Source organism: Emys orbicularis, chromosome 3 (assembly GCF_028017835.1).
Source record: "Emys orbicularis isolate rEmyOrb1 chromosome 3, rEmyOrb1.hap1, whole genome shotgun sequence".
NCBI lineage: Eukaryota > Metazoa > Chordata > Testudines > Emydidae > Emys > Emys orbicularis.
Window position 1 is genome coordinate 101,236,253 of NC_088685.1, and position 25,804 is coordinate 101,262,056.

At 39.6% G+C, this 25,804-nt stretch overlaps 1 protein-coding gene across 1 annotated transcript in view; it reads left to right on the forward strand.

Moving 5' to 3' along the window:
* Positions 1-25,804, forward strand: part of LAMA2 (laminin subunit alpha 2) — a 344,610-nt gene that overhangs the window by 229,859 nt on the left and 88,947 nt on the right. Inside the window, exons 35-40 of the mRNA XM_065401428.1 lie at positions 5,932-6,074; positions 6,611-6,709; positions 15,611-15,722; positions 21,005-21,167; positions 22,629-22,839; positions 24,514-24,630. Coding sequence (XP_065257500.1) covers positions 5,932-6,074; positions 6,611-6,709; positions 15,611-15,722; positions 21,005-21,167; positions 22,629-22,839; positions 24,514-24,630 — 845 coding nt within the window. The remainder of the gene's footprint in view (positions 1-5,931; positions 6,075-6,610; positions 6,710-15,610; positions 15,723-21,004; positions 21,168-22,628; positions 22,840-24,513; positions 24,631-25,804) is intronic.

A 25,804-nucleotide genomic window follows, 5' to 3' on the forward strand; every position in this document is an offset into this window, starting at 1 on the left:
TAGTGGGTGGCATTTTTGTCAGTGTTGTTTTGTAATAATTATATTTTAGAGAGCCACAGGCAGAATGGAAAAAAGGGGATTTTTTTAAAACATACAATTGTTGTACAAAGGGAAGAATTTGTTTACAGTCACATAATAACAGAAAGATAATTACATGTGGATAGACACATGGAATAAAGCTCCTTATTACATTCCCAGAACAAAACAATGTTAGGTCTAGTCTGATGAGCAGTTAGAGCAATGATGAGAAAAATTATATCCAAAAATAAATTTCTTCTGAGAAGTTCAATAGTCAAAATAGCCTAGTATGCCTCTGAAATCATTGTAAGCTATTAATTTATTTTTAAATAAGTAATTTTGGCACTAATATCATTGCCCCCAATTGATTGGTTCCAACTGAAACCATCAGATTTTCAAAAATTCCAGGAAGTGAAGAGTTTGTATGCTCAGTGTCATGCTGAGGAGGCCTCCATACTAATTAATATACATGATCCTTGAAATTTGGGTTCTTATGTAGTCCAGTTCTAATGTCTTATTTTCCCCTTTTTGTTCAAACAAACAGTAGCTTTCATAACCAATAAGAAAATCAGCAACAGAGCTTATTTTTAATGATGCTGGGAACAAATTGTTTAATTTCAAATATGAAAAATTTCCCCCCAGATTTTCTCTAATTACTCATATATGTTAGTTTTAATTTGTAATAATTTACTCTGCTTAGGCACCCCTATGATGTTAAATAATAAAAATATCTATGCATTTTTCACCACTATAAAATGTCACCATTGACCGATAGCTACCACAGCTCGGTGTCAGAGATCCAGGCAACACAATATCCTACTTGTAATAGATATTAGTTGTGGTATCTCGGGTATGGGGGTGTAAATGTCACTTTTGACAGTGACCACTGTATTTCAGAAATATGTGCTTCTCTGTCAGATTTAAAAAGGGATGGTCGCAGGGCCGGCGCTTCCACTAGGCAACCCTAGGCGGTCGCCTAGGGCGGCAGGATTTGGGGGCGGCATTTTGCCACCCTCGGCAGAAATTCAGCGGCGGGGGGTCCTTCCGCTCCGGGTCTTCGGCGGCAATTCGGCGGCGGGTCCTTCACTCGCTCCGGGACCCGACGCCAAAGTGCCCCGAAGATGCGGAGCGGAAGGACCCCCACCACTGAAGACCCCAGGCCCCCTGAATGCTCAGAGGAGGAGCGCTGTCGCCTAGGGCGGCAAAAACCCTGGCGCCGCTCCTGGATGGTCGCAATCCTTTATGCCCATGAGTAACTCAGTGTATGGGTGTTGTCTTTTTGCAGCTCTCTGCCCCTTCACCTGGATTAGATGGTTTTGGACATAGAAACATGGCCACAATATGTAACTCGGAGTTTCCAAAGTTCTCACGCTTGTCCTCCCTCCCCCTTTCTCCTCCAATATGGCTTGAGCCAAAGCCTACTGAAGTCAATGAAAATATTTCCATTCATTTCAATCGGATTTGGACCAAGTCTATAGTCTGTTGCATCTTATCTGAAATTAGATCCTGATCCTGCAAAGACTTACACATGCTTAACTTTATGCTCTGCAAGTAGTTCTAGAGACTTCAACTGGACTGCCCAGAGTGCATCAAATCATGAGTGAGTCATTGGAGAATTAGGGCCTTAGATTGTAAACTCATCTGGACAGGGACTAAGACTTTGTGTTTTTGCACAGTGGCTAGCACAATCCTGATTGGCCCCAATCCTGATAAGAGCTTCTAGGCTTTGCTGTAATACCCATAATAAATAATAAAATAATAATTCACCTATTAAGCACTTTTCAGGGGATCAATTATATGTACAATTCAGACTCTTCTGTAAAAGTGTAGTCACAATATTTTGAGATCTGCAGCAATATTTAAACAACAAATCCTTATCCTCAAATATATGCTGCCAACATGGTACTAATGTGGAAACAAAGACTTAAATGAAAGAGTGAAAAATAAAAGGGAAAGGGGGAAAATGTACGACAAATAGAGAAGCTGGAAAAGATATTTAATTATACAGAATTTTGTTTATTTAATTTAACCCTGTGAAAAGAGATGGACATTGCACTACACCATGCAGCCAACACACCTGCAACTACTGCTGGAGAGAGAAAATTTGAGTGAATGTCCTGCCATCAGCCCAGCAATTCCCAAATTCCCCAGTGATGGGGTAGCATCGTCAGCAGATGGGATTGCAATCCTGTGTGAGGAGGATGCCTTTTTTCTCTACAAAATGGCAGACTCCATGTGGCGTGACTTCGCATGTATGGTTCATGTGAAGTCACGCTATGCAGAGGACAGAATTTTGTGCCGCAAAATACCATCCTCCATGCTTTCTGGGGTGGCACGAAGCAATAAGTCTGAAAACGGAGTTATGAAAGCAAAAAGTTTGAGAACCACTGCACCAACCTCTGCATGTTTAAATCTTGCTAGCTACTGAGTCTCAGCCATCTGCAACATATGGGGGATTATGAACAGTGGAGAATAGAAGTGAACCTGAGCCATAAAATTTTGATCCAGATCTGGGTCTGAGTTTTCCCAACATTTGGAGACATAGAGATCACAGGTGAAATCCTACCTCCATTGAGGTTAATGGCAAAACTCCAAATACATTAAATGAAACCAGGATTTCACTTCTTTTTCCCTAATGAAAAAAGGGGTGGAGATTATAAAAGATTAATTAGTTTAGTGAATGTTCTGCACAGTCAAGAACGACACTTGGGATTGATTCCAGGTTCACTCTCCCACTCTCTTTACTGGCAGTGCCTGGGATTGCAGAAAGAGGAGTAGATAGTAGTCAACATTAAAAAATCAATAATTATCAGAGGTTGCCATATAGTGATATCAGAGATTCCATGGATTTCCCTTATACTTAAACTGGGAAATAACTCTGTGTAATATGATGTGTTGGCACTTCAATGGTAATGATAATATTTAAGACAAAATTCTGGGTTCAGTTACACAACGCCAATTTCAGCCATAATATTTTGCTCTCTTTTGTGATGCAGAACTTACACTGACGTGAATGAGTTTTCTGCACACTTAGGGAGAGTGGTATATTAGACTTGAGGTATTTGTAGTACTAAGAACAAAATTATGCTCCCAGACACTGGCGGTTTGCCTTGCTCTGGAGCATTCACTTTTACAAAAAAGTATCAGCATCGATCACCTCAGGAGTGAATCCGTCTCTGCCCTACTCATCTAGAAAAAACCTTTAAAAGATAAAGCATTGTATAATAATGATTCAAAACACTAGAGCTTACAGTGGTTTTACTACAGTGTTTTGGATCATTATTAGAATATTCCATGTGAGTATTTTTGTAATGGAAATTCCATGTCATATGAGGGCTTGAAAGTTAAGAAAGGGAAAATAAACAGAGGAAAATGAGAGATCTTGTGAGATCTTTATACCATACAGAGGAATTCCAGAAAAAGGAAGACTTAATGGAGAGACTTTAAAATATGATCTGATCTGGGTGTATTGAAAAAAATCTGATTCCATTATCATTATCTTTTGCTTTTTTACTTAAAATAGGTAAGTGGGTAGATGTCTGTAAAACATGTATATCTTGAAGTGTCATTTATTATGAGTTCAGTGTTTGTGAAACCATTTTTCTTTGGCATACATGCTTTCTGAGATGCTTTTCACTAGGAGATAAGTCAGAATATTTACAGTACATATGATGCATAAGAGATTGTGGTGAAAACTGAAAATACAATATTTTGTATTAATTGCCAGCCGAAAAGATTGTAATAGTGATGGCATGATTTGCCCCTTACACATGTGCACTGCTATAATGATCTGAATTTAAAGTTGCATTTGTTAATATTAGACAGTGATTTATGCTGACAGTTTTATAGATAAAGTTTTGGAAACATTTAGTCATATAAAATACATTCATACTCTTGAAATATTTGCTATTGCTCCAGTACATTCAGACTGTGTATTGGAGTAACTGTCTCTTCTACTCAGCTGTGGTCCTGACTTGATGTAGTTCATCTTTTCAGCCTGATTATCAAGCTAGAGATGTTAATTTATATCGCTTGCTCACAGAAAAATTATCAAATGACAGTTTATTCATTGAGAATACTTCATGTTATAAGCTATTCAAATTTTTCCTGTTACGGTAAATTAAGTTTGGTTTTAACTTGCAGCCCATTTTAATTTCTAGTCTCTTCAAAAATATTGAGGGCAACTAGAAATTTCTTATTGTTTTATGTAATATACAAAATAAAATAAATCAGAATAAAATAAAATATCCCTAAAAAAATCCCACACTTTAAAAGAACAGTGTATTTCTCTTAGGCAATGGATGTACACCCTCCAAAATGGCTATCAGATCTGTGTGTCTTCTTGACCAATTAGGAGACAGATGTTGGTATATAAAACACACAGCTTGCCGTAAAACACGCCTTTAGCTTATGGAAATATGTCTTCTCTCTCTAAACACAGAGATGACAAGAGGTGGGCCAGTAATGGGCTTTTTGACATACAGGCATAAACCAAAATATAAGGGCCTTCATTAGAATAATTATAATGCACTTCATCTCAAGCAACAAACTATTGAGACATAGGGGAAGAATTAAATGAAGAGAGGGACTCTTCAAATAACAATATCTATCCTCCTTCCAGTGTGGCTAGCCTACCTACTTCTTACTGCACTAAACCAACATCCATTTTCTCTCATGCCTCTCCAAGTAGCTCCTTGGTGTATTAAACCAGTATCCATTCTTCTTTCTACATCCACAATTGGACCAGCCGCCTGCTTCACAATTCCACTGGCCTCACGTGATTTAGAATGAGGGAACATTCTGATGAGTGTGACTGAACATTATGAAAAGCAGAGGAGGAGATTTAATCTACACGGAACAATAGATTTCAGATGAAACTGTCATTCTGCATTGAAAATCATCTACCATACATCCTATTTTTACAAAGATGCACATTTTGCTTAATGGTTTCCTAGCCATTAGGCAGCTTAAAAGGGTGTTGTTGAGTGAGATAATTACATCCTTGTAAAATTTTAGGCACAGCCCTCTGTGTCTCTTAGCATCCCCAGTGTATTCATTGTTTCACAATTACTCCACCTTCCGAAATGCTGTATAGCTTTACTGAACCTATGTAACACGTTTGTGCATGATGATGAGAGACTCATACTCCTAGAGAGGCATACCCATAATTTTCTGTTTACAGGGTGAATAATTTTCTGTCTACAGGGTGAATAACATTAGACTATAAGGTTATGTTAGCTTCTTTTAATGGATGATAAAGTACTGGGGAGAAAAGATTCAAACGCCTTTAAGGCATATGCAGTACACAACAGTCAAATAAATTATAATCTGAATAATGAAATGAGGTAGAGGAAAGCACTAAATAATGGGAAGTGATCAGCATTTTCATACTGACCCTTTTTGCAATCTGCATTGCAGTTTAACTTGCTTGGCCGTGCTGCTATGTGTGGTGTGACTATAAAGTACATAAATGACATGAATTCAAGAGGTTTGCATCTATTCAAATACATGGCAGCACAATCCATAGTTCTTTTTTTTAGTGCTCTTTAGATTTGCTGAATTACCTGCCTGCTTTCTCAAGACTTCCTCTAAATTGCTCGCCTAAATTAGGATTTTGTACAGGCTAGTCTATAACGTGTAATTTTCCCCCTCTTTATCCCAGGTAAGTCTACAAATTTAACTTTATAGGTTTTATATCATACTGTCCCATTATCAAGTTCTAGGCAATATTCCCTAGCTATTGTTTTCATATTTTTTTCTAGTACCAGACATTTGTTGGGTTTAATTATCTGAGATTGGTAGCATTATCTTTCACAGAATTGTAAGTGTACTGTAAAAGATTTCTGACTCAAACATCTGCCTTAAATGCTTAGCAGGAATAAATATGCTTTACTGTCCCTATCCTTCCCACAGTTTGTGATGATGAATGCATAGGACTCCTTCTAAGCGACTTAGATCGACTAAACCAGATGACTCTGAGTGTCAACCTCAGTGGCCCGCTGCCTCCTCCATATAAAATGCTGTATGGCTTTGAGAACACGACACAGGAATTAAAGGTATACGCACAGCACGCATATATCAATCCAAGGATTCAGTACAAACATGTATACATTTGCCTGTACACATAACCATAGCTAGAGGTAGGGGAAAAGAAAAATTAAAGGTTTAATTACTTCAAACTTGTCACAGTTGGTAAATAGTTATTACAATTATGTATTTTGACTTATGATAATAAGTAAATCATGCAGTGGTAATTTATATTTGTTCACTTGGATGGAAGGAAATAAATGGCAGGCATAGAGAAAATGAAATGAAATTCTAGTAAAAATAAATAGTATTCTTGTTAACAGTCCATAGAGCAGTTACATTGTAGTGAGTGCACTGTATACTGTACCACATGCATATATTTTATATCCTATATTAAAAGATTTAAAGCTGTCAGGACCTCTGAATAAACAGTTTTGGATGGGTGTGACATTAGTCATTAGTGTCAAAAAAGGAGTAGCATCTGCAATGAGAAGAAAGCTTTGATGTTTCTTCCCTCCATTATTTCTGAAGCCCTGAAATCCATGAAATGAATTTTTTCCCCTAGCATTTGCTATCACCTCAGCGAGCACCAGAGAGACTCCTTCAGTTGGCACAAAAAAACCTGGATACCCTCGTGACAGAGATGGATGAGCTACTGACAAGGGTAAGTCTGTAGCATTCTGAGGTAAAGCTAGGGGTTTGTTTAAAGTGATGCTTCTAAGTGACAAACAAAATTCTTTTTGAAGATGAATTAAACATGAATGAATGGCTGAATTATAAATCACTTTTCATTCCCAAAGTGCCAGTTTCAAATCACTCCCTACCCCTCCCCTGACATCCTCTTTTTTGGGGGGGCCAATATGTTGAGATGTGTTCTTTTCACATAAACATATAATGTAAGCAGAAGCAGGTACTCGGCAAGAATGAAAGGATTTGAAAAAGATAGTGCTAAAGGAAAGAGAGCCATTATTGTGGCAAATATGAACAAGTCTCAAAAGGTTGCTTCTAGGAGTTCTTTTACAAAACCAACAGTAGTTAAACCTCCAGATTATCACAGAGTGACTCCTGTGGCTGGAGCCCGTCTTTGGGTAGTAGAGGCTTTCAGCAAGTGAGTTAGTAGATTTCTCTCATTTCCCCCTGCACTGAAGTTTTGCCTCTTGAACAGTCTTTGGGTTTCTGGAGAATCATGTAACACATAACACACATAATAAATGGAAGGAAGGGGAGGTTGATGATAATGAATATAAATCAGAAGTTAGGAATTGTAGGGAATTGATAAGGGAAGCAAAGGGAAGGGATAAAAGGAGAAATCTATGGCCAGCAGAGTTTGGGACAATAAGAAGGAGTTTTTAAAATATATTAGTCACAAAAGGAATCCTGACAATGGAATTTGGTCCATTACTAGATGGAAATGGTAGAATTATCTATCATAATCCAGAAATGGTAGAAATGTTCAATAAATATTTCAGTTCTGTATTTGAGGGAAAAGAGATGATATAGTCTTATTGTATGGTGATAACATTCTTCCCATTCCACTAGTATCTCTGGAGGATATTAAACAGATTATACTAAAGTTAGATATTTTTAAAGCAGCAGGTCCAGATAACTTGCATCCAAGAGTTTTAAAAGAGCTGGCAGAATTGCTCACTGGACCTTTAATGTTGATTTCAATAAGTCTTGGAGCACTGGGGAAATTCTGCAAGACTGGAAGAAAGCTAATGTTGTGTCAATTTTTAAAAAGGGTAAATGGGATGACATGGGTAATATAGGCTCGTCAGCTTGATCTCAATCCTAAGCAAGATAATGGAGCGGCTCATATGGGATTCAATTAATAAAGAATTAAAGGAGGGTAATGTAATTAATGAAATCAACATGAATTTATGAAAAACAGATACTGTCAAACTAACTTGATATCTTTTTTTAATGAGATCACAAGTTTGGTTGATAAAGGTAATAGTGTTGACGTAATATACTTAGACTTCTGTAAGGCATTTGAATTGGTACTGCATAACATTTTGATTAAAAACTAGAACGATATAAAATTAACATGGTACACAGTAAATGGATTCAAAATTGGCTGACAGGTGTCCAGGTATAATTGTAAATGGGGAATCATCATCAAGCTTGCGTGGGGTCCTGCTCGGATCAGTACTGGGCCATACGCTATTTAACATTTTTATCAGTGGTCTGGAAGAAAACATAAAATCATCACTGATAACATTTGCAGATGACACAAAAGCTGGGGGATTGTTAAATAATGAAGAGAGTAGGTCACTGATTCAGAGCGATCTGGATCACTGTGTATTATGGGGTGCAAGCAAAAATATGTGTTTTAATATGGCTAAATGTAAATGTATACATCTAGGGATAAAGATTATGTAGGCTATAATTACATGATGGGGGACTCTATCATGGGAAGCAGTGATCTGAGAAAGACATGGTGGTTGTGGTGGAGCTGAACATGAGTTCCCAGTGTGACACAGTAGCCAAAAAAGCTAACGTGATCAGGAGATGCATAAAGAGGAGAATTTCGAGTAGCAGTAAAGAAGTTATTTTACCTCTGTATTTGGCACTGGAATGACCGCTGCTGGAAATGTATAGGTTCGATTACAGTCTATAAGCACCTACATGGAGAACAAATACGTAATATTGGGCTCATCGGTCTAGCAGAGAAAGGCATAACATGTTCCAAGGGCTTGGAAGTTGAAGCTAGACAAATTCAGACAGGAAATAAGGTGCACATTTTAAATGGGAGCAATTAACCACTGGAAGACATTACCAAGGGTCGTGATGGAGTCTCCATCAGTGACAATTTTAAAATCAAGATTGGATGTTTTTCTAAAAGATCTGCTCTGGGAATTGTTTTGGGGAAGTTCTATGGACTGTGTTATACAGGAGGTCAGACTAGTTGATCACAGTGGTCCCTTCTGGCCTCGGAGTCTATGAATCCCTTTTCAGAGGGTTAGCCGTGTTAGTATGTATCAACAAAAACAACAAGGAGTCTTTGTGGCACCTTAGAGACTAACACATTTATTTGGGCATAAGCTTTTGTGGGCTATAGCCCACTTCATCAGATGCATGGAGTGGAAAATACAGTAGGCAGGTATAAATATACAGCACATGAAAAGATGGGAGTTGCCTTACTTGAGTAGGGGGTCAGTTCTAATGAGGCCAATTCAATTAGGGTGGATGTGGCCCATTCCCAACAGTTGACAAGAAGGTGTGAGTATGAACAGAGAGAAAATTATTTTTTGTAGTGACCCAGCCACTCCCAGTCTTTATTCAGGCCTAATTTGATGGTGTCAAATTTGCAAATTAATTCCAGTTCTGCAGTTTCTTGTTGAAGTCTGTTTTTGAAGGGTTTTTTTGTTGAAGAATTGCCACTTTTAAGTCTGTTATTGAGTGTCTAGGGAGATTGAAGTGCTCTCCTACTGGTTTTTGAATGTTACAGTTCTTGATGTCTGATTTGTGTCCATTTATTCATTTGTGTAGAGACTGTCCAGTTTGTCCAATGTACATGGCAGAAGGGCATTGCTGGCATATATCACATTGGTAGATGTGCAGGTGAATGAGACCCTGATGGTGTGGCTGATGTGGTTAGATCCTACGATGGTGACCCTTGAATAGATATGCGGACAGAGTTGGCAACGAGCTTTGTTGCAGGGATTGGTTCCTGGGTTAGTGTTTCTGTTGTGTGGTGTGTAGTTGCTGGTGAGTATTTGCTTCAGGTTGGGGGGCAGTCTGTAAGCGAGGACTGGTTTGTCTCCCAAGGTCTGTGAGAGTGAGGGATCGTCCTTCAGGACAGGTTGTAGATCCTTGATGATGCGCTGGAGAGGTTTTAGTTGGGGGCTGTAGGTGATGGCTAGTGGCGTTCTGTTACTTTCTTTGTTGGGCCTGTCCTGTAGTAGGTGACTTCTGGGTACCCTTCTGTCTCTATCAATCTGTTTCTTCACTTCCCCAGGTGGGTACTGTAGTTTTAGGAATGCTACGTAGAGATCCTGTAGCTATTTCTCTCTGTCTGAGGAATTGGAGCAAATGCGGTTGTATCTTAGGGCTTGGCTGTAGACAATGGATCGTGTGATGTGGTCTGGATGAAAGCTGGAGGCATGTAGCCACTATGGATGTAGAAGCTCTCTACACCAACATTCCACACAAAGATGGACTACGAGCCATCAGGAGCAGTATCCCCAATAATGTCATGGCAAACCTGGTGGCTGAGCTTTGTGACTTTGTCCTCACCCACAACTATTTCAGATTTGGGGACAATTTATACCTTCAAGTCAGAGGCACTGCTATGGGTACGCATGGTCCCACAATATGCCAACAATTTTATGGCTGACTTAGAACAACGCCTCCTCAGCTCTCTTCCCTTAACGCCCCTACTCTACTTACGCTACATTGATGACATCTTCATCATCTGGACCCATAGGAAGGAGGCCCTTGAGGAATTCCACCAAGATTTCAACAATTTCTGCTCTGCCATCAACCTCAGCCTGGATCAGTCTACACAAGAGATCCACTTCCTGGACCCTACTGTGCAAATAAGTGATGGTCACATAAACACCACCCTGTACCGGAAACCTACTGACCACTATACTTACCTACATGCCTCCAGGTTTCATTCAGACCATATCACACGATTCATTGTCTTGACACCATCAAATTAGGCCTGAATAAAGACTGGGAGTGGCTGGGTCACTATAAAAAATAATTTTCCCTCTGTTGATACTCACCCCCTCTTGTCAACTGTTGGAAAAATCCACCCTAATTGAATTGGCCTCATTAGAACTGACCCGCTACTCAAGTAAGGCAACTCCCATCTTTTCATGTGCTGTATATTTATACCTGCCTACTGTATTTTCCACTCCATGCATCTGATGAAGTGGGTTATAGCCCACGAAAGTTTATGCCCAAATAAATTTGTTAGTCTCTAAGGGCCACAAGGACTCCTCGTTTTTTATGTATCCCTTAAAAGCAGAATTTTCTCTTTCAAATCCCCTGGGCCTGAATATTTCAGAGAAATAATACACACATTTGTGGGATTGCCTCTCACACACAGGTTCACTCAGTGTTCACGACGGAGTTGTAAAGTGCCCAGGAGGTCTCAGACATATTATGCATTTTGGTTTTCCTGTTTTAAATAGTCAAACGATCTGTTTGTTGTGGTTGTTCATTTCTCATTAAACTGTACAACAGTGGTTCTCAATTTACCATTGTGGGCCACATATGCAGCTCTCTATGTGTCATGTGGGCTGCATCCACACAATATATATACTACCCGTATGGCCCTGAGGCTGTAACATGGGCCGCAGCTGTGTGCTGATTGGGCTGCAAACGGGCCGCAGGTTGAGAACCACTGCTATAGAGCACTGTGCTATAGATCTGCTCTCAACACTGTGAGTTGTTTCCGTTTCCAGTTAAGAATTGCACAGCAAGACAGAGAAATGTCTGATTTAAAATCAAATCTACTTATCATGAAGAGTCAATCAGTGGGGCTATCAAAATGGCAATCGCATTTACAGTGATAAATCAAATAATTTTTAAACCACCTTTATTTTGAGAAGGTGAGGGTCTCTGGATGTCACTTCTATGTGCTAGTTATTCTTTTTATTAGGAAAGCTTTTATTTCAGATTAGAGCTTCAGTGCAGAGATTGGAATATTGTTCGGTCATCAGAGAGAGTCTGAAAGGAAAATAATATAAAGTGTGCCATCTAATGGTTGAGAACTCTGAGAAGGGGAATTGATATCAGCAGTGCTGAACTTCAAGTATTTGATGGAACATTAATATAAAGGACTGGCAGACCTGGAGAGATGATATTTAGCAAAATAGTTGAATTGCTCCTCTGGACATTAATTAACACACACACATGACACTGAGAGTTGTATTGCTAACATCAGCTGCTGAGTATGCACCTGAAATTTTAAAAGTTCCATGTAATTTTAGACTCCCTCCCTAAAGAGAGTCCTGTGTTGTAGTTTTAAGCCACTTTAAGATAGTGGTTTTGCTTATTGCTTGTGTACATTTTATATAAGTATATTATTTTGTAAATCCCTTCAGAATTACGATGTGTGTGTGTGTGTGTGTGTGTGCACATGTGTGTGTGCACGTGTGCATGCACCCAAAGAGAGGGCGTGTGTGTGTGTGTGTACTCCAAATATTAATGTAAAGGAGGCTCATTCGTTATCTCTTTATTTTCATCTTTTAATACAAATTATAAAGTCTTAGGCATCACAGACCTTAAATTGAAGAGGACCCTTATAACTGCAAGCAGGGGAAATGATATTTCCTAGATTAGGGGTTCATGAAGAAAATTTTCATACATTTACTGTAAAGGGTAGGAGAAAACAGTATTTAATCTTCTGCAACCCCTTCATTGTGTTTGACCAGTCAGAACAACTTCTCATCCACTCTTTCCTCCCCACCAGGGTAGCTGTCATCCTCCTATCTCTCCCTGCTGTCTTCCCCTCCATCCATACTCCCTCATTCACCTACATTCATATTCATTGCCAATTCATTCACCTTCACACCTCATTAGCTTGCTGGTGCTTGCTTCCTGTTTCCCTTTCCATCAGCTCATTCTTTTCTCCCCCTCTGGCTCTCCATTTGACTTTATTCTCCCTCACCCACATTTCCATTCACCTCATATATTGAGGTGGTGCATTGGGGACTGCACCTGTAAGAGCTGAGCTTCCCAGAGAGAGTGTCAGAAAACCTCTTCACCCACACCTTACCCTGCAAATCAGGATGTCCCTATGTCCATCCGTGACAGCCTCCACAACTCAGAAAACCCTGTTACTGGATCTGGAAAAGTAGGCGGCCGAGGCAACATTGGCTGTAGGCAGCAGGAAGTACTTGAATGGGGGGGTCCAAACCCTGCCTCTGTGCAGCCAATCCAAATTAGCCAAATATATGTCTGCATTGCATGTTCACTCCACCTGAAATGTGTTCGGTAGAAGCTCTTGTTGGAGCTATTTCCCTGGTGGCATGCAGCGGGGTGGAAGCAGCACCCCAGTAGGAGTCCCTTCAGTCGGAGCAGATGGTATTAGGAGATCCTGTCACACAGAGGGAGAAGTAGGGCTGAGCACAGATGCTAATATTTGTATGGATTTCAGATTTGGCAGAAAGGAATCCAAATGCAATGGAGAATAAAGATGTGTGCCACCTGTGAACCCTAGCCACACAAGATGCTTGTAGGACCGCAGGACTTAAAAACATTCCCTCTTCCGGAATTTCCATGGGATAGAACCTTGTTATCCCAAAGGGTTTACCTTGTGTCTAAAATTCTATAACATTTGAAGCCCCCAAACCCTGTTTAAAAACTCATTCATGGATGTCACTCTACCACCTTCCTTTAATTCTTATCTGGCTGGCTTTGGTAGTTTCTCAGAAAGGAGTTTGAGATTTAACTTTCAACATAAGCAGTGTTTTCTTCAGTTGAAGCCTGCCCCTGTAGATATGGGGAATTCCAATGAACTCAATACATGGAAAATAGTTGGCACTTTATTCACAAAGAGCGACACCTGATTGTCGATGTTATGGTGAGACAGCGTCTGAGTGATGCTATCTGTTATTTAATTTGGTTTGTAGAGTTGAAGTTAGGCCAAAAAAGAAAAAATAAAGTGAAAAATTTATTTTCCAGTAGAGCAAATTATGGTTGAATACAAGAAGCATTTAGTGGAGCTGAATGGGTTTAAAGAGTTAAGGGAATGGTCACAGAGGGGAAATGGAAACTGTTCAAAGACAGATTAATGTGCACGAAAATGTAATACATGGCAAAAGGCAATAAATAGTGAAAGTTAAAAAAGGCCAATCTGAATTAATATGAATGTGAAAAAAGTAATCAAGGATAAGAGAGGTACACGCAAGTTATGAAACATCATTTGTAGTGAAGGACTAGAATATTATAGAACAAAGTGAAACTCATGTAAACCATTCTAGGAAAATCAAAGACCAAGAATAAAAGGATGATTGCTGAAGATGTGATGATAAATAATAGGACAATTCTCAAATACATGAGGAACAAAATGACATCAGAAATGCCATCCTGGATTAGACCAGAAGACCAGGCACATCCACCAATCACCTGTACTGGATGCCCTGTATAATTTACCAAGCCAGTTCTGCCTCTGAGGCATATTTTAAAGGTTTGATCATCCAGTAACATAGGCATAAGTTGCATAGAAATGATGAGCCCATGTTCTTTTAATGGTCAGGGTAAGAAGGAAGGACTGGTGCTTCTACTCACCTCAACCATTTTTAATGTAAATTACCTATGTTGTAATTACTGTGAGGCAGGTCAGTATAATAGATTGAAATCATCCATGGATTTTATTTCAAGAACAAATTTGGCCATTTATGCTTTAAGTGCCATAAATTATTATACTTCTTGAATTTTAAATGCCATTTCTGTGCAGTGACAAGTACTGTATTCAGTTTTCCTGAGCAGATTTAGGGATTGGGCGAGATCTAGTGTGATAAGTAAGGATTCACACACAGCCAGCTTGGACAAGACTCAAAGTTTTAAAGTGTCATTAATTTCCCTGGACTAGATTATTGCAATGCTTGTTCATATCTGAGAACAGGGTTTGCATAGCTGTATCCAGATAAAATGTAAGCTTGCTCCAGATCACATAGCTCTTTCAACCTTTTCCCAGGAACTGGAGAGAGCATGATGCCCCGTTGCCTGGGATGTTCCTTCTGAGTAATCACATTCCTATACAAACAGCTTATATTCCTCCATGAAATAGTGTTTACACTCAATATACGAAATGTTTGGAAGAAATGGTCAGATGTCATATGGTGAATGTAGGTGTATTATAAATAGGGATGTTTTGAATGTGAAAATAAAGATGAATGTATTTGGATGGTTTTTTCTTACTAGTGCTTTGTCAGACTTGTGTTTGATGTTCATCTCCATCCTGATCTGTTGTGATTCATTAAAACTATAAATCATGTAGGTACTCATAGTCAAAACTGTATTGATCACTTGAAAACGTTATATACAAAAGATTTTAAGCAAAAGAATGAAAGAGTGATTCTTCTTCCTTTTCTTTCTCTTTTTCTTTCTTCCTCCACTTAATTAATGTATTGATTTAAAATTCTACTAACTTATTGAGACAGGCCATGTCTTCTTCAAAAACACCTCAGGGGAGGTAACAGGTAGGGAGTGCTGTGTATACTGCATTCTGTCATCAGGAAATCAATCACATAGTGAAACTAGTGGAAGTACGCCCTGAAGTATCCATTAAAAGCTTTTGAACAACATTGCTTTAAACACATTCAAAGAATGTTCTCAACTTGAGTCCCTTTGTGTGCTGTTCCACACAACTAACATTTCCAAGAACCAAAAATAAAGCCCTCCAATTTCCATTTAATGGAAGAGGAAATAAAATGTAATTGTGTACTTGAGCAGTGTATGTCATTTCCAGTACATCTGATCAATAATTCATCGATTGCCTTTTGCCTGAGGAAAGATTTGCAAGTGGATTCAGCTAGTGGGAATATCTCCTGGTGCAGTCTTGTCATGTCCATTAATTATACTTTTCCTCAATTTGGATCACTAGGCTACCAAGGTGACGGCAGATGGAGAACAAACCAGCCAGGATGCTGAGAGGACTAATGAGAGAGCCACGTCTCTTGGACAGTTCATCAAGGACACGCTTCAGGCTGCGGAAGGTATTGGAAAAAGAAAACTATGGCAGTTGCTCCTCATGGAAATTGAAAGGTAGTAGGGAAAGAGACAACGAGAGAGAGAGAGAGAGAGAGAGAGAGAGAGAGAGCATTAGCTGATAGACATCCTGTGATTTAAGAGTCAGGTTAAGAAACTCCAGCAAACTATCTGCAAACTATCTGTAATCGACAGGGTGCAGTTCATAACAACAGTTAGTGGATTGGTAATTATGAGCACAGACTAGCAAGAAATTGGATGTGTTCCTTCAGGAATGTTCCAGTTCTTGAGAACAGCTATTATGATTACATAATTAATGGGTGCCTTCTGCTAAGCTGTTGTTTATTTTCAAGGCAGTTAAAAAAAATTCATTTGGGCGGAACAAAAAAGCCTCATATAATTTTATCATTTCACTTGGTGCATTGAGGCTACATCTTAATTTCTCAGAATGACTTCAAAAATACATTACTACTTGCTGCTAATGAACATCTGCTGCTTGGAATTTGCAAGTGAGTCCTAGCCATGAACAGTGGCATTGAGCCAGTTCTCCCCCAAGAATTTGATTCTCTGCACCTACAATTGCAGTTGAGACTCACGAGTGGAAAGATAGCAGCCAGCTTTGGGAAGCAGAACCTAAATACTCTACAAAGCTATAAAATAAGAGAAAGGTAAACACACTTGAAAAACATGGCTTCTTATAATTAACTGTAGTTTAATTTGAGAAATATTGGGCTGCATTCTGCTCTCCTATTAGACTCTTACTACCCCTCATTGTTTTCAGTGGGGTTGCATGGGTGTTACTTACAGCAGAATATAGCCTATCGGTTTAAAAAAAAAAACATTTTTGTCACCAGACTATACCGTAGATTAATTTTATATTGACTTTCATGTAATGCATCCCAATGTGCTCCACCTGGTAGAACTAATCAGTTATTTAAAATATCTTTTGATCTTGCAACCCTGACATAAAACAAGTAAGTGTTAAAAAAACAACATGAAAAGATCTGCAGTTTTCAAAGTGGATTTAAATAGAATGAGGCTGAGCTCCTTGCACTTAAGGTGGGTGAAGAAATATCTTTTATTTTCCCAACTTCTGTTGGTCTGATAAAAGATATTTCCTCACCTGCCTTGTGTTCCTAATATCCTGGGACCAACTTGGCTACAAAAGTGCAGACTCCTTGCTCTCAGACTAAAGTGAGTTTGAAGAATGACAAGCCAAAGCTATTGCTCCAATGTTTGTGTCCAATGTTTGGAATCACCACAGAAGATGCTTCCAGCAGGTTTCCAGGGAAAACTGGTAACATAGAATTAAAAGATTTTGATGGGGTTGAAGCAAATACACATAATATCCTAGAAGCAGAGAGAGTGATTTTAAAATCCATGTGTTTGACCAGTAGCCAAGTCAGTATTTTATGAACAGATGAAAATGTGCTTCTGGCACCACTTTTTCATTATAAACCATCGCTTCTTTACCAGTCAGTCGACATCCTGGGTTAACCAATATTGTGAATCAAACTTAAGGGCAAGTTTTGCCCACAAGTACATCTATGCAAACCTGGCAGATGTTAGGTACTAAGGCCAGGATCCACAGAAGGACTTAGGTGTTACAACACTAAGCTTCACCATGCCTAATTTTACCCACCTAGGAAATTGCAGGAACACAACTCTGATCCACAAAGCCTGAGTTAGGCACCTAGGCTTCCCATATAATTAATGAGGAGAAATAGGTGCCTTAGAATGTGATCCATAAAAGCAGCATGTTAGGCAGGGAGCTGCCTAAGCTAGCCAATGGGAGATATTGGTGAGAGGGGTGTATCTTAAGCCCCACCCCTGTCATAGAGATAGGCACCTAAGTCAAGACTGGCAGGGAGTTACCTGTCTCTGTTAGTCAGGGCTGTCCCTAGTAGGGTGCGGGGCCCAGGGTGGAAGTGTTGAATCCATCACTTCTGGGACTGACCCATCTCTTCCAGGACCGACCGTGCCAGCCAATCGCACCAGCCTGCGGGGCCCCCCAAAGCGCAGGGTCTGGAACAGTCACCCCGATTCACTGTATCCAAGGGCTGCTAGTGATCCACAGCTGGGAACCTCTCTCCAGGAGTCAGGCAGCTCAGGAACCTAAATTGTTTATTTTGAGAATGACTGATGTGCCTGCCTCACTCCACACAAAACTGCTGTTGGTGGATAAATACTTGAAGAGCCATTGGGCCAGAGACAGTGAGAGTGAGTAACTCTTTAGCCTGGCAGTTAGCATATCCATTTGTGAGCCTTTTAAAATCTTTTCTCCCTATCGAGCAGAGGGGGGAATGGAACAAGGGTCTCCCATATCCCTTACTACTGGGCTAAAATTTATAAGATGGGGACCCCCACACAGAGTTTTGAATGGTACTTGGTCAGACTAGGTCTCACATGCACGTTAGGTGGCTGAACACCTGTCTTCCCCCAGTTTGTGGCTCTCTCTGGGGCTTAGGTGAGAGATAAGTGCCAGGACACCTACAGGGAGGCAGCAGTGCACATGTCCAGAGGCAGAAACTGAGGCTCCAAGGGAAGTTTTACAGCAAAAAAGTAGGCACCACGTGAGTTTGGGCACCTAGAGGGGTAGACAGCAGCTGAGCGGGAGTTTTGCGGATCTCAGTGGAGCCTACGTCTGACGGTTAGGTGCCTAAGTACCTCCGTGGAGCTGAGTTTAAATGTCTGATCTCATGAAGTTCTCACAACCTTGAAGATTCCTGATTGACTATTGAGGAGTGAACAGTAACTTTCCTGTAAGTGGAACATTCCATTCTAGCAGGGTGCTCTCTTAACAAAAGTGTTCATATAAACAAAACAGGCAGAGGATAATAACTAGGAATAAAATGTCGCAATAATTCTATTAAGTAAATACGTACTGTTGCATACTTATGGCAGGATAGTTCAAGAAGTGCTTTGTTTTCTTTCATCGTTTTCACCCATCCTACTGAAAAGATGCCATCTTTCTGCCTCAAGTAATATTCCCATTTCTATGTATTGATTTATATAAAGAGAGTGCATGAATTGGCATTTATACAAAGCCTTACTACCATGTGCACCAGCAGACACTCGCCTTGTCTGGCATGAGAACAGAACGTTTGTCAGATAACTCAAAATATTTAATACATAAAAGATATGCTTAAGTAGGAAAAATACATATTCTGTCTAATGTAATATTTTCTGTGGCAGTGGTGATAAATATAGAATATATGGCTTTTGCTGTTTATCTTTGCTTCATCTGCACTATGTTCACTAACCCATTTCTATTGGACTACTTCTCACTTTCCAAGCCAGTGAGTAGTTGTACACAACCATCTTTAAAAACCACAACAAAATGTGCCAGTAAAATGTTTCCTTTTTTCTCCTCAAATTTTGAATTTCCCCCAGATAGACTCATTGCCGTTCATAGACAGGCCCGGAGCAGTAGCATCATTGTAGTCTGATAACTTGCAACTCAGCAAGATTAGGATGTGCAGATTGTCTTCTTTACTGTTGGATGAACAACATTTGCTTCTAACCTTTGTAGGTGTGAGATATAACTTATGTCCAGTCATTTCTATTTTAGGTAAATCTTAGTGAATTCCTAAATTATCTATTTCTTTCCATTAAAAAAAATTAAAATTGGATGCCTATCCACATCTTTGGATGCCCTGACCATATTTTTAAAATAACAGTCCTTGCAAGGAATAAGCACTCAGTAGCACAGCAAAGCCCATGCCCCCTCCCCCGCCCAACACATTCACCAACTTTAAATTAACCAGCCAGAAATTTAAAACAACAAAATATATACCATATCACTCCAAAATCCCATCCCTGACCCAAACCTCAGTCCTTCCCTACAGACCTAGTAAATAAAGAGTCTTTGCAGTGTGCCCTAAAGTTCATATAATTGGTTATATGCTCAGACCTGTACAGTTGGACTAATAGTAAGGGGGACTAGTCCTGCAGTGAGCTCTGTGTGGGCATTCCCCTGTGCCTGCATGGAGTAACATTCAAGTCAATGAGGCTCCATGCAGCTGGAAGGATCTGCCCACGTAGCAGGGGTTCTTTGTAGGATTAGGGCTTAAGGAATACAAAAAACAATGACACATCTATAACAATTCTCTGATGAATTGTAAAATAGCTTTTGTTGTTGCTTTTTTGTTAAAGGTGTAGGATAAAAATTTCAAAAGTGATTATGTCGCAGTTTCAACAGAGACTGAGGGTATGTCTGCACTGCAATCCCAGCTGTGACTGCAGCACATGTAGACATACCCGAGCTAGCTTTGAACGAGCTAGCTCAGACAACAATAGCAGTGACGCTGCAGCAGCATGGACTAGCCACTAGAGTACATACCTGAGGTCCTAGGCAGGCTTGTACAGCCTGTGCTACTGCAGCTTCACTACTATTGTTATTTTTAGATGAGAGCTAGCTAGGGTATGTCTGTCCATGTTGCCATCACACCTCTGACTGCAGTGTAGACATATTCTAAGGCACTTTGCGCCTTAGTCTCATTGAAAGTCAGTGGAACTTTCGCTCCTAAATGCCTACATCATTTTTAAAAATGGGGCTTAGGCATCTAAGTCATATAGGTGCTTTAGAAAATTTTATTCACAGTATATTCTGAATATACCATGGGGTGTTATGGCATAAATATTTTATCAGTACTAGAATGAGATGCCCTGCATAGTGGCTTTGGCATTTATGAGTAATTCAGCCATCTTGAACACATGCCCATAAAATTTTATACACACCACTGTGCAGTCTATCCCTTTTTGCCCCCTTCTCCCCTTTATGTGTATAAACACATAAGCTTGCACTCTCTCACCAGTGCTCGCTCGCTCTCCATTTTCAGAGGGGGATCTCTGTCATTTATTCTTCTTATCATTAGTAAACTTGAATTTTAAAAACAGTAAACCGTCCTCTACAACTCATTTATGTTTCACTTTTTCATTCCATTTCTTGCCCCACCCCCTCGTTCCCTGCTCAATGTCCCAAATTATCACTTGACATTTCAAGGGTTTGGTACCTATTTTCTATATATATTTCTTAGTTTAGATATAAAACCTCCTCACTTTAATTACTGTGCCTGAAAGTGAAATACAATAAAGGATTTGATGGAACATATAACATTTTCTCATTTGTTACTGATTGTTGGATTAACTTCCCTTTATATTTCACAGCAGGAATACCCATAGCAAATTGCATTTCCCTTGGTGATGGTGATGATGTGCGGATGCTGAAAGTCTCTGTGTCACTTTTATTTACTTATTCCCTATATGCGTTTTTTGCCCCCCTCTGCAGCTGTAAATGAAAATGCTGTAAAACTGAATGAGACGCTCCGAATCCAAGATAAGACCCTGGAGAAAAGTCTTCAGGCTCTGCAGAGTGATATTGATAGAATGATGAGAGAACTGAGGAGAAGAAAGTTGAATGTGCAAGAAAGGGCAGCCCAAGATGAGTTAGAGTAAGTAGAAGGGCCACAAGCTTCAACCTCCTGAGCCCAATAAGATGAGTCTGATTAATGTAATTGTAATCCATTCCGATGGGATTTCAAAAACGGAAGCCACCGAAAAATAAGGGAAAAGGATTCTGATATTTCATTTCTATTTTGTAGCCCTTGGATTCCTGAAAGTGCTAACATTTGTGTAAAATTATCCACCAGCAGAGGCATTCAGAAGGATATGGTTTTCCATATTTGAATTATTATAGGCCAAAAGGACTTTTGCCATTGACTTCAACAAAAGAGTTGGGAATTTTTAGCATTACCATAAAAAAATTGTCTGGAAATTCTCTGATCAGACTCTTTCTGGAGATATTAAATCATTCTATAAGGGAAAGAGATACAAATGCTATCCTTAAAATTATGTATTTATAGTTTTTAAAATTCATAGTTTTCAGGGGGAAAAAACCTTTTTGAAACATTTCCATTATGAAGGGGACTGCAACCCTTGTGAGGACTTTGAAGTAATTAATCATGTTTACTCTTTTATCAAATGATTTTGGACAGTCGCTGGTTCTGGTTGGCTAGTTTTCAGGATTCTGGCCAAGGACACAAGTGACTAGGATCTCCCCTTCCCTGTGCTTGCCATGAAGTTCTATGTGCTAAGTGAGGAAGAAGACTGTTTTAATTGTTCCCTTATAGTTGTCTTCTTGCTCCTATAGTCAACAGAACTTTACTTGCAGTTGTTGCTTTTCCCCCTTCTTATTTCAGTGTTTAATTGAATTCAGGTCTGTAATCCTATTCCTCCCAGTCCATCTGAAGGACACATTACTGAACCTAATTAAAAAAAAAATCCACCACTTTCTCATCAAAAACCCCAAACCTAATAACTACACATGAAGTTTGCCCACTCTCGCGATTTTATGAAGAATCTTATGATAGCTCCTGGAATCGTGAGACTATGTGATAATCTCAGCTTTCATTTAAAAAAGTGTCTAACCCTCTAGAGGTTGGTTGTAGCAAAGAAAAAGGGAACAGACTTAATTATTTCAAACTGACTCTCGCAGGTGGTCTGAAGCTCTGCTTTGAGACCGCTTCAGATCAGGCATGTCCCCTCCACTCAAGGTAATGAACCACTTTGTGACAAGTGTCACATTAATGTGAATGAGGGGATGCTTTTTGACAAGTGTAGTGATTCACAAAAACTCACTTCATCAGTCAGATAGCAAAAATGACAATATAAAAAAAGACTTCCCTGAAGACCATTTCCTAAATAAGGACTCAGGGCGAATTTAAAATTCCATAGGAAAACCTAATATGAATTTGTCCTTTTGTTTTACTAAGTGTGTACTCTCTTCAAAGTTGTTTTCCACTTCTATTTAAAATGAATATTTCAGCTGAATGGAATTAAAAATGATGAGATTACTGGGTGTGGTGAAGATGGATTCAATGCCTGTTTTTTGTTTGTGTTGGTGGGAATTGCAGAAATGCAGAAGCCCTTTTGAACAAAGTGAAGAAATTATTTGGAGAGCCCACAGAGAAAAATGAGGAGCTCAAGAATGAGGTCAGGGACAAGATGGCAGATTACAAAAACAAGGTTGACGATGCTCGAGACCTGCTGAGAGAAGCCAGTAGTAAAATTAGGGAGGCCAATCGCTTATCTGCAATCAACCAAAGAAACATGACAGTGATAGAGGTTAGTGCTGATGATCAGATTCCCTTGACTTACCACCATCTTGAGGGTTAGACCAGAATCTGGAACTCTGACCCCTTTGGTTCACATGAACCTTTTTACAACCAGCAGAATATATATATGCTGTGAAGAGTCCCTTCAACTAATGGTTTTTGTTCTCTTCATCATTCTGAGATTTCTATATATATATATGGCTAATGAGGTTTTCTTATTATTTCTTCTAAAAGCAAATAGGACCCTAAGAAATTTCAGGTGAAGGATGCCCTGGATCCCTATAGTGCATGTGGGGTGAAATTCATCCCAGTGCAAAGACCCACAAAAGTCCCTAAGCAAAATTTAAACCCTGGGTTAAGGGTTTTAGCAAGAGACCAATTACAGTCTTCACCATCCTCTTGCATCTTGTAGCCTTGCACTTTCACTTCCATATCCCACCTCTAGAAAGAAATGAACTGGGTGTGTAGATGTTAAAGAATAATAAATCAAAGTATATCTTGGGTAGTTAGTAGCTGTTATAAATGATCTCCCTGGTAGCAGGGGAGTCTGCTTCTGATTTAATTTTAATTGCAAAGACTTGAAAAGCACATTATACTTTTCATTAACAAGCATTTATCCAAGATAGAGCAGAATCAAACGTAAATGAAGATAAATGTTTCAAACTCTCGTTGCTCTCGGTGTGCTTTTGCCTAATATACAGTGATGAGGTTAGAGTTCCAGGACCTGAGTTTTCATCAGAGCTTTGTGCGCTTGATTGATTTACAGAGAGATGCTATATTGTAAAGAAGTTAGAAAATATCAGCTGTTCTACATTTCTTTTCCAATGGGGTTAGAGCAGGGAAGATGGAGCGATTATCTTTTATCTAGGTTCTTATGCATTCCCTAACACCATAGATGATACGAATAAATAATAATAACAATAATAATTAATAATAAAATAATAACAATTATCTGAATGCTGTGAAGAGTCCCTTCAGCCAATGGGTTTGCTCTCTTCATCATTCTGAGATTTCCATCTTTTTTGCCTTTCTCTTAATTCGTGGCCATCATAGCGCTTTCCCGTTTGCCCAAATGGTGCAATTTCATGGCCTGCTGTCAATCTACTCTGTGATGCTTAATGGCTCTGTACATGGTGTAGCTAGTACTTTGAACTAGAGACAAAGGAGGTGCCATCCCTCTTGTGCAATATATGCAGTATCCACCAGTTGGAAACATGAAAGTCCCAAGGTTTCTTTACAAACTAATAAAGCAATGGTGTCAAAAAACCCAAACCCTACAAACTGGAAACTTTTATTAAATGTGGGATCAACAATTAAAATCAAGAATGAAAATTAATATGGATACTTCAGGAATCTTCACAACATTTGGTCTGGGCTAATTCACAGTCATGCTTGGGGAAAATAACAAGAGGAAGGGTTGGGATTTCTAACTTTTTGAACTCATTCTACTCTAATGCTACAGTCATGCAGTTTTGTGCTGGGGCAATATAAAACTCAGATATTGATTATCTTTGCCATTGAGACATGCTGTATTTTTATTTTTTGCTCTAATATTTCTGAAGGTTTCAGAAGTTTCATGTGGGGGGCCCCAGAAAAAAAGGCAGGGGTATTGGAATGCCCGGCCACTCCTGCTTTACCTTTGCTTAATTAATTTATTTCATTGTGTGGATTATTCAACCTATAGAAAAGGAAGCAAGCAGTAGAAAGTAGCAGACAAGAGGCCGAAAAAACACTAAAAGAGGGGAATGACATCTTGGATGAAGCCAGCCGTCTTGCAAATGAAATCAATTTAGCTGTGGAGGTGAGTGTTTTTGTTTTGTTTTTGAGGGTAGGCACATTGAGACAGCTAAGTGGATAATTAAAGGAACGCCTAATTAATCTAACCTTTATCAGTGCTGGACTATTTGAACTGGAAGCACTTGGCTTTCCACTGTTGTGTGTACAGCCTGGTTGTAAAGGATAAATGGGTATATAAACTGATCCAGGTTGACCCAATCTGATTGTATTACACACAAATGCATATATACACATCCCTCACTTTTTACAGACTCTGTCTGCTTCTGTAAGTGTGGGATTAGGCATCTAGGTTTGAATAAAGGATAGTAGCCTTAGAATAGCAGGTGCAAGAAGTCCATAGGCAGTGCTACCCTTGGCTCTATTGTCTAGATGCACATGTACACACATAAAAGGAGTGTGAAACACAACAGAGAAAAGAAAAATAAGAAATTATTACATAAGGGCCTGTGACTGCAGACCTTGGGCTAGGTAAATCAATGGGACTTGCACACCTATCTCACTTGAATGCTTTTGAAAAGCCCACCCTAAAATTTATATGGACATGAGTTTGGGGGGATAGTCAGAAGAAGTGATGGAATGAAGGAAATTTTCAGACCATTCCAGCCAATAAAACATTAGAACAAATCATGCCATCATGTATTCTTCATATGCCATACTGCCTACAGAAAAATGCTTTCAGAAATATTTGAGAGTTTTAACTTTAACATCATTATTTTTGTATCAGTTTTAGGCTAGTTTAACTATAACTTTATTTCTTTCATGCAGTTACTTCTGATTTGCACCAGTGTAAGCTAGCGAGACCTTTAATGGAGAAAAATGAAAATAAATATATTTTAGAAACCTCTAAAACAGTGTTTCTCAAACTGGGGTCACCGATTGTGTAGGGAAAGCCCCTGGCGGGCCGGGCCAGTTTGTTTACCTGCCCCGTCCGCAGGTCTGGCTGATCGCGGCTCCCACTGGCCGCGGTTCGCCGCTCCAGGCCAACGGGAGCTGCTGGAAGTGGCGTGGGCCGAGGGACATACTGGTCGCCTTTTCCAGCAGCTCCCATTGGCCTGCAGCGGTGAACCGCGGCCAGTGGGAGCCGCGATCGGCCAGACCTGCAGACGGGGCAGGTAAACAAACCAGACCAGCCCGCCAGGGGCTTTCCCTACACAAGAGGCGACCCCAGTTTGAGAAAC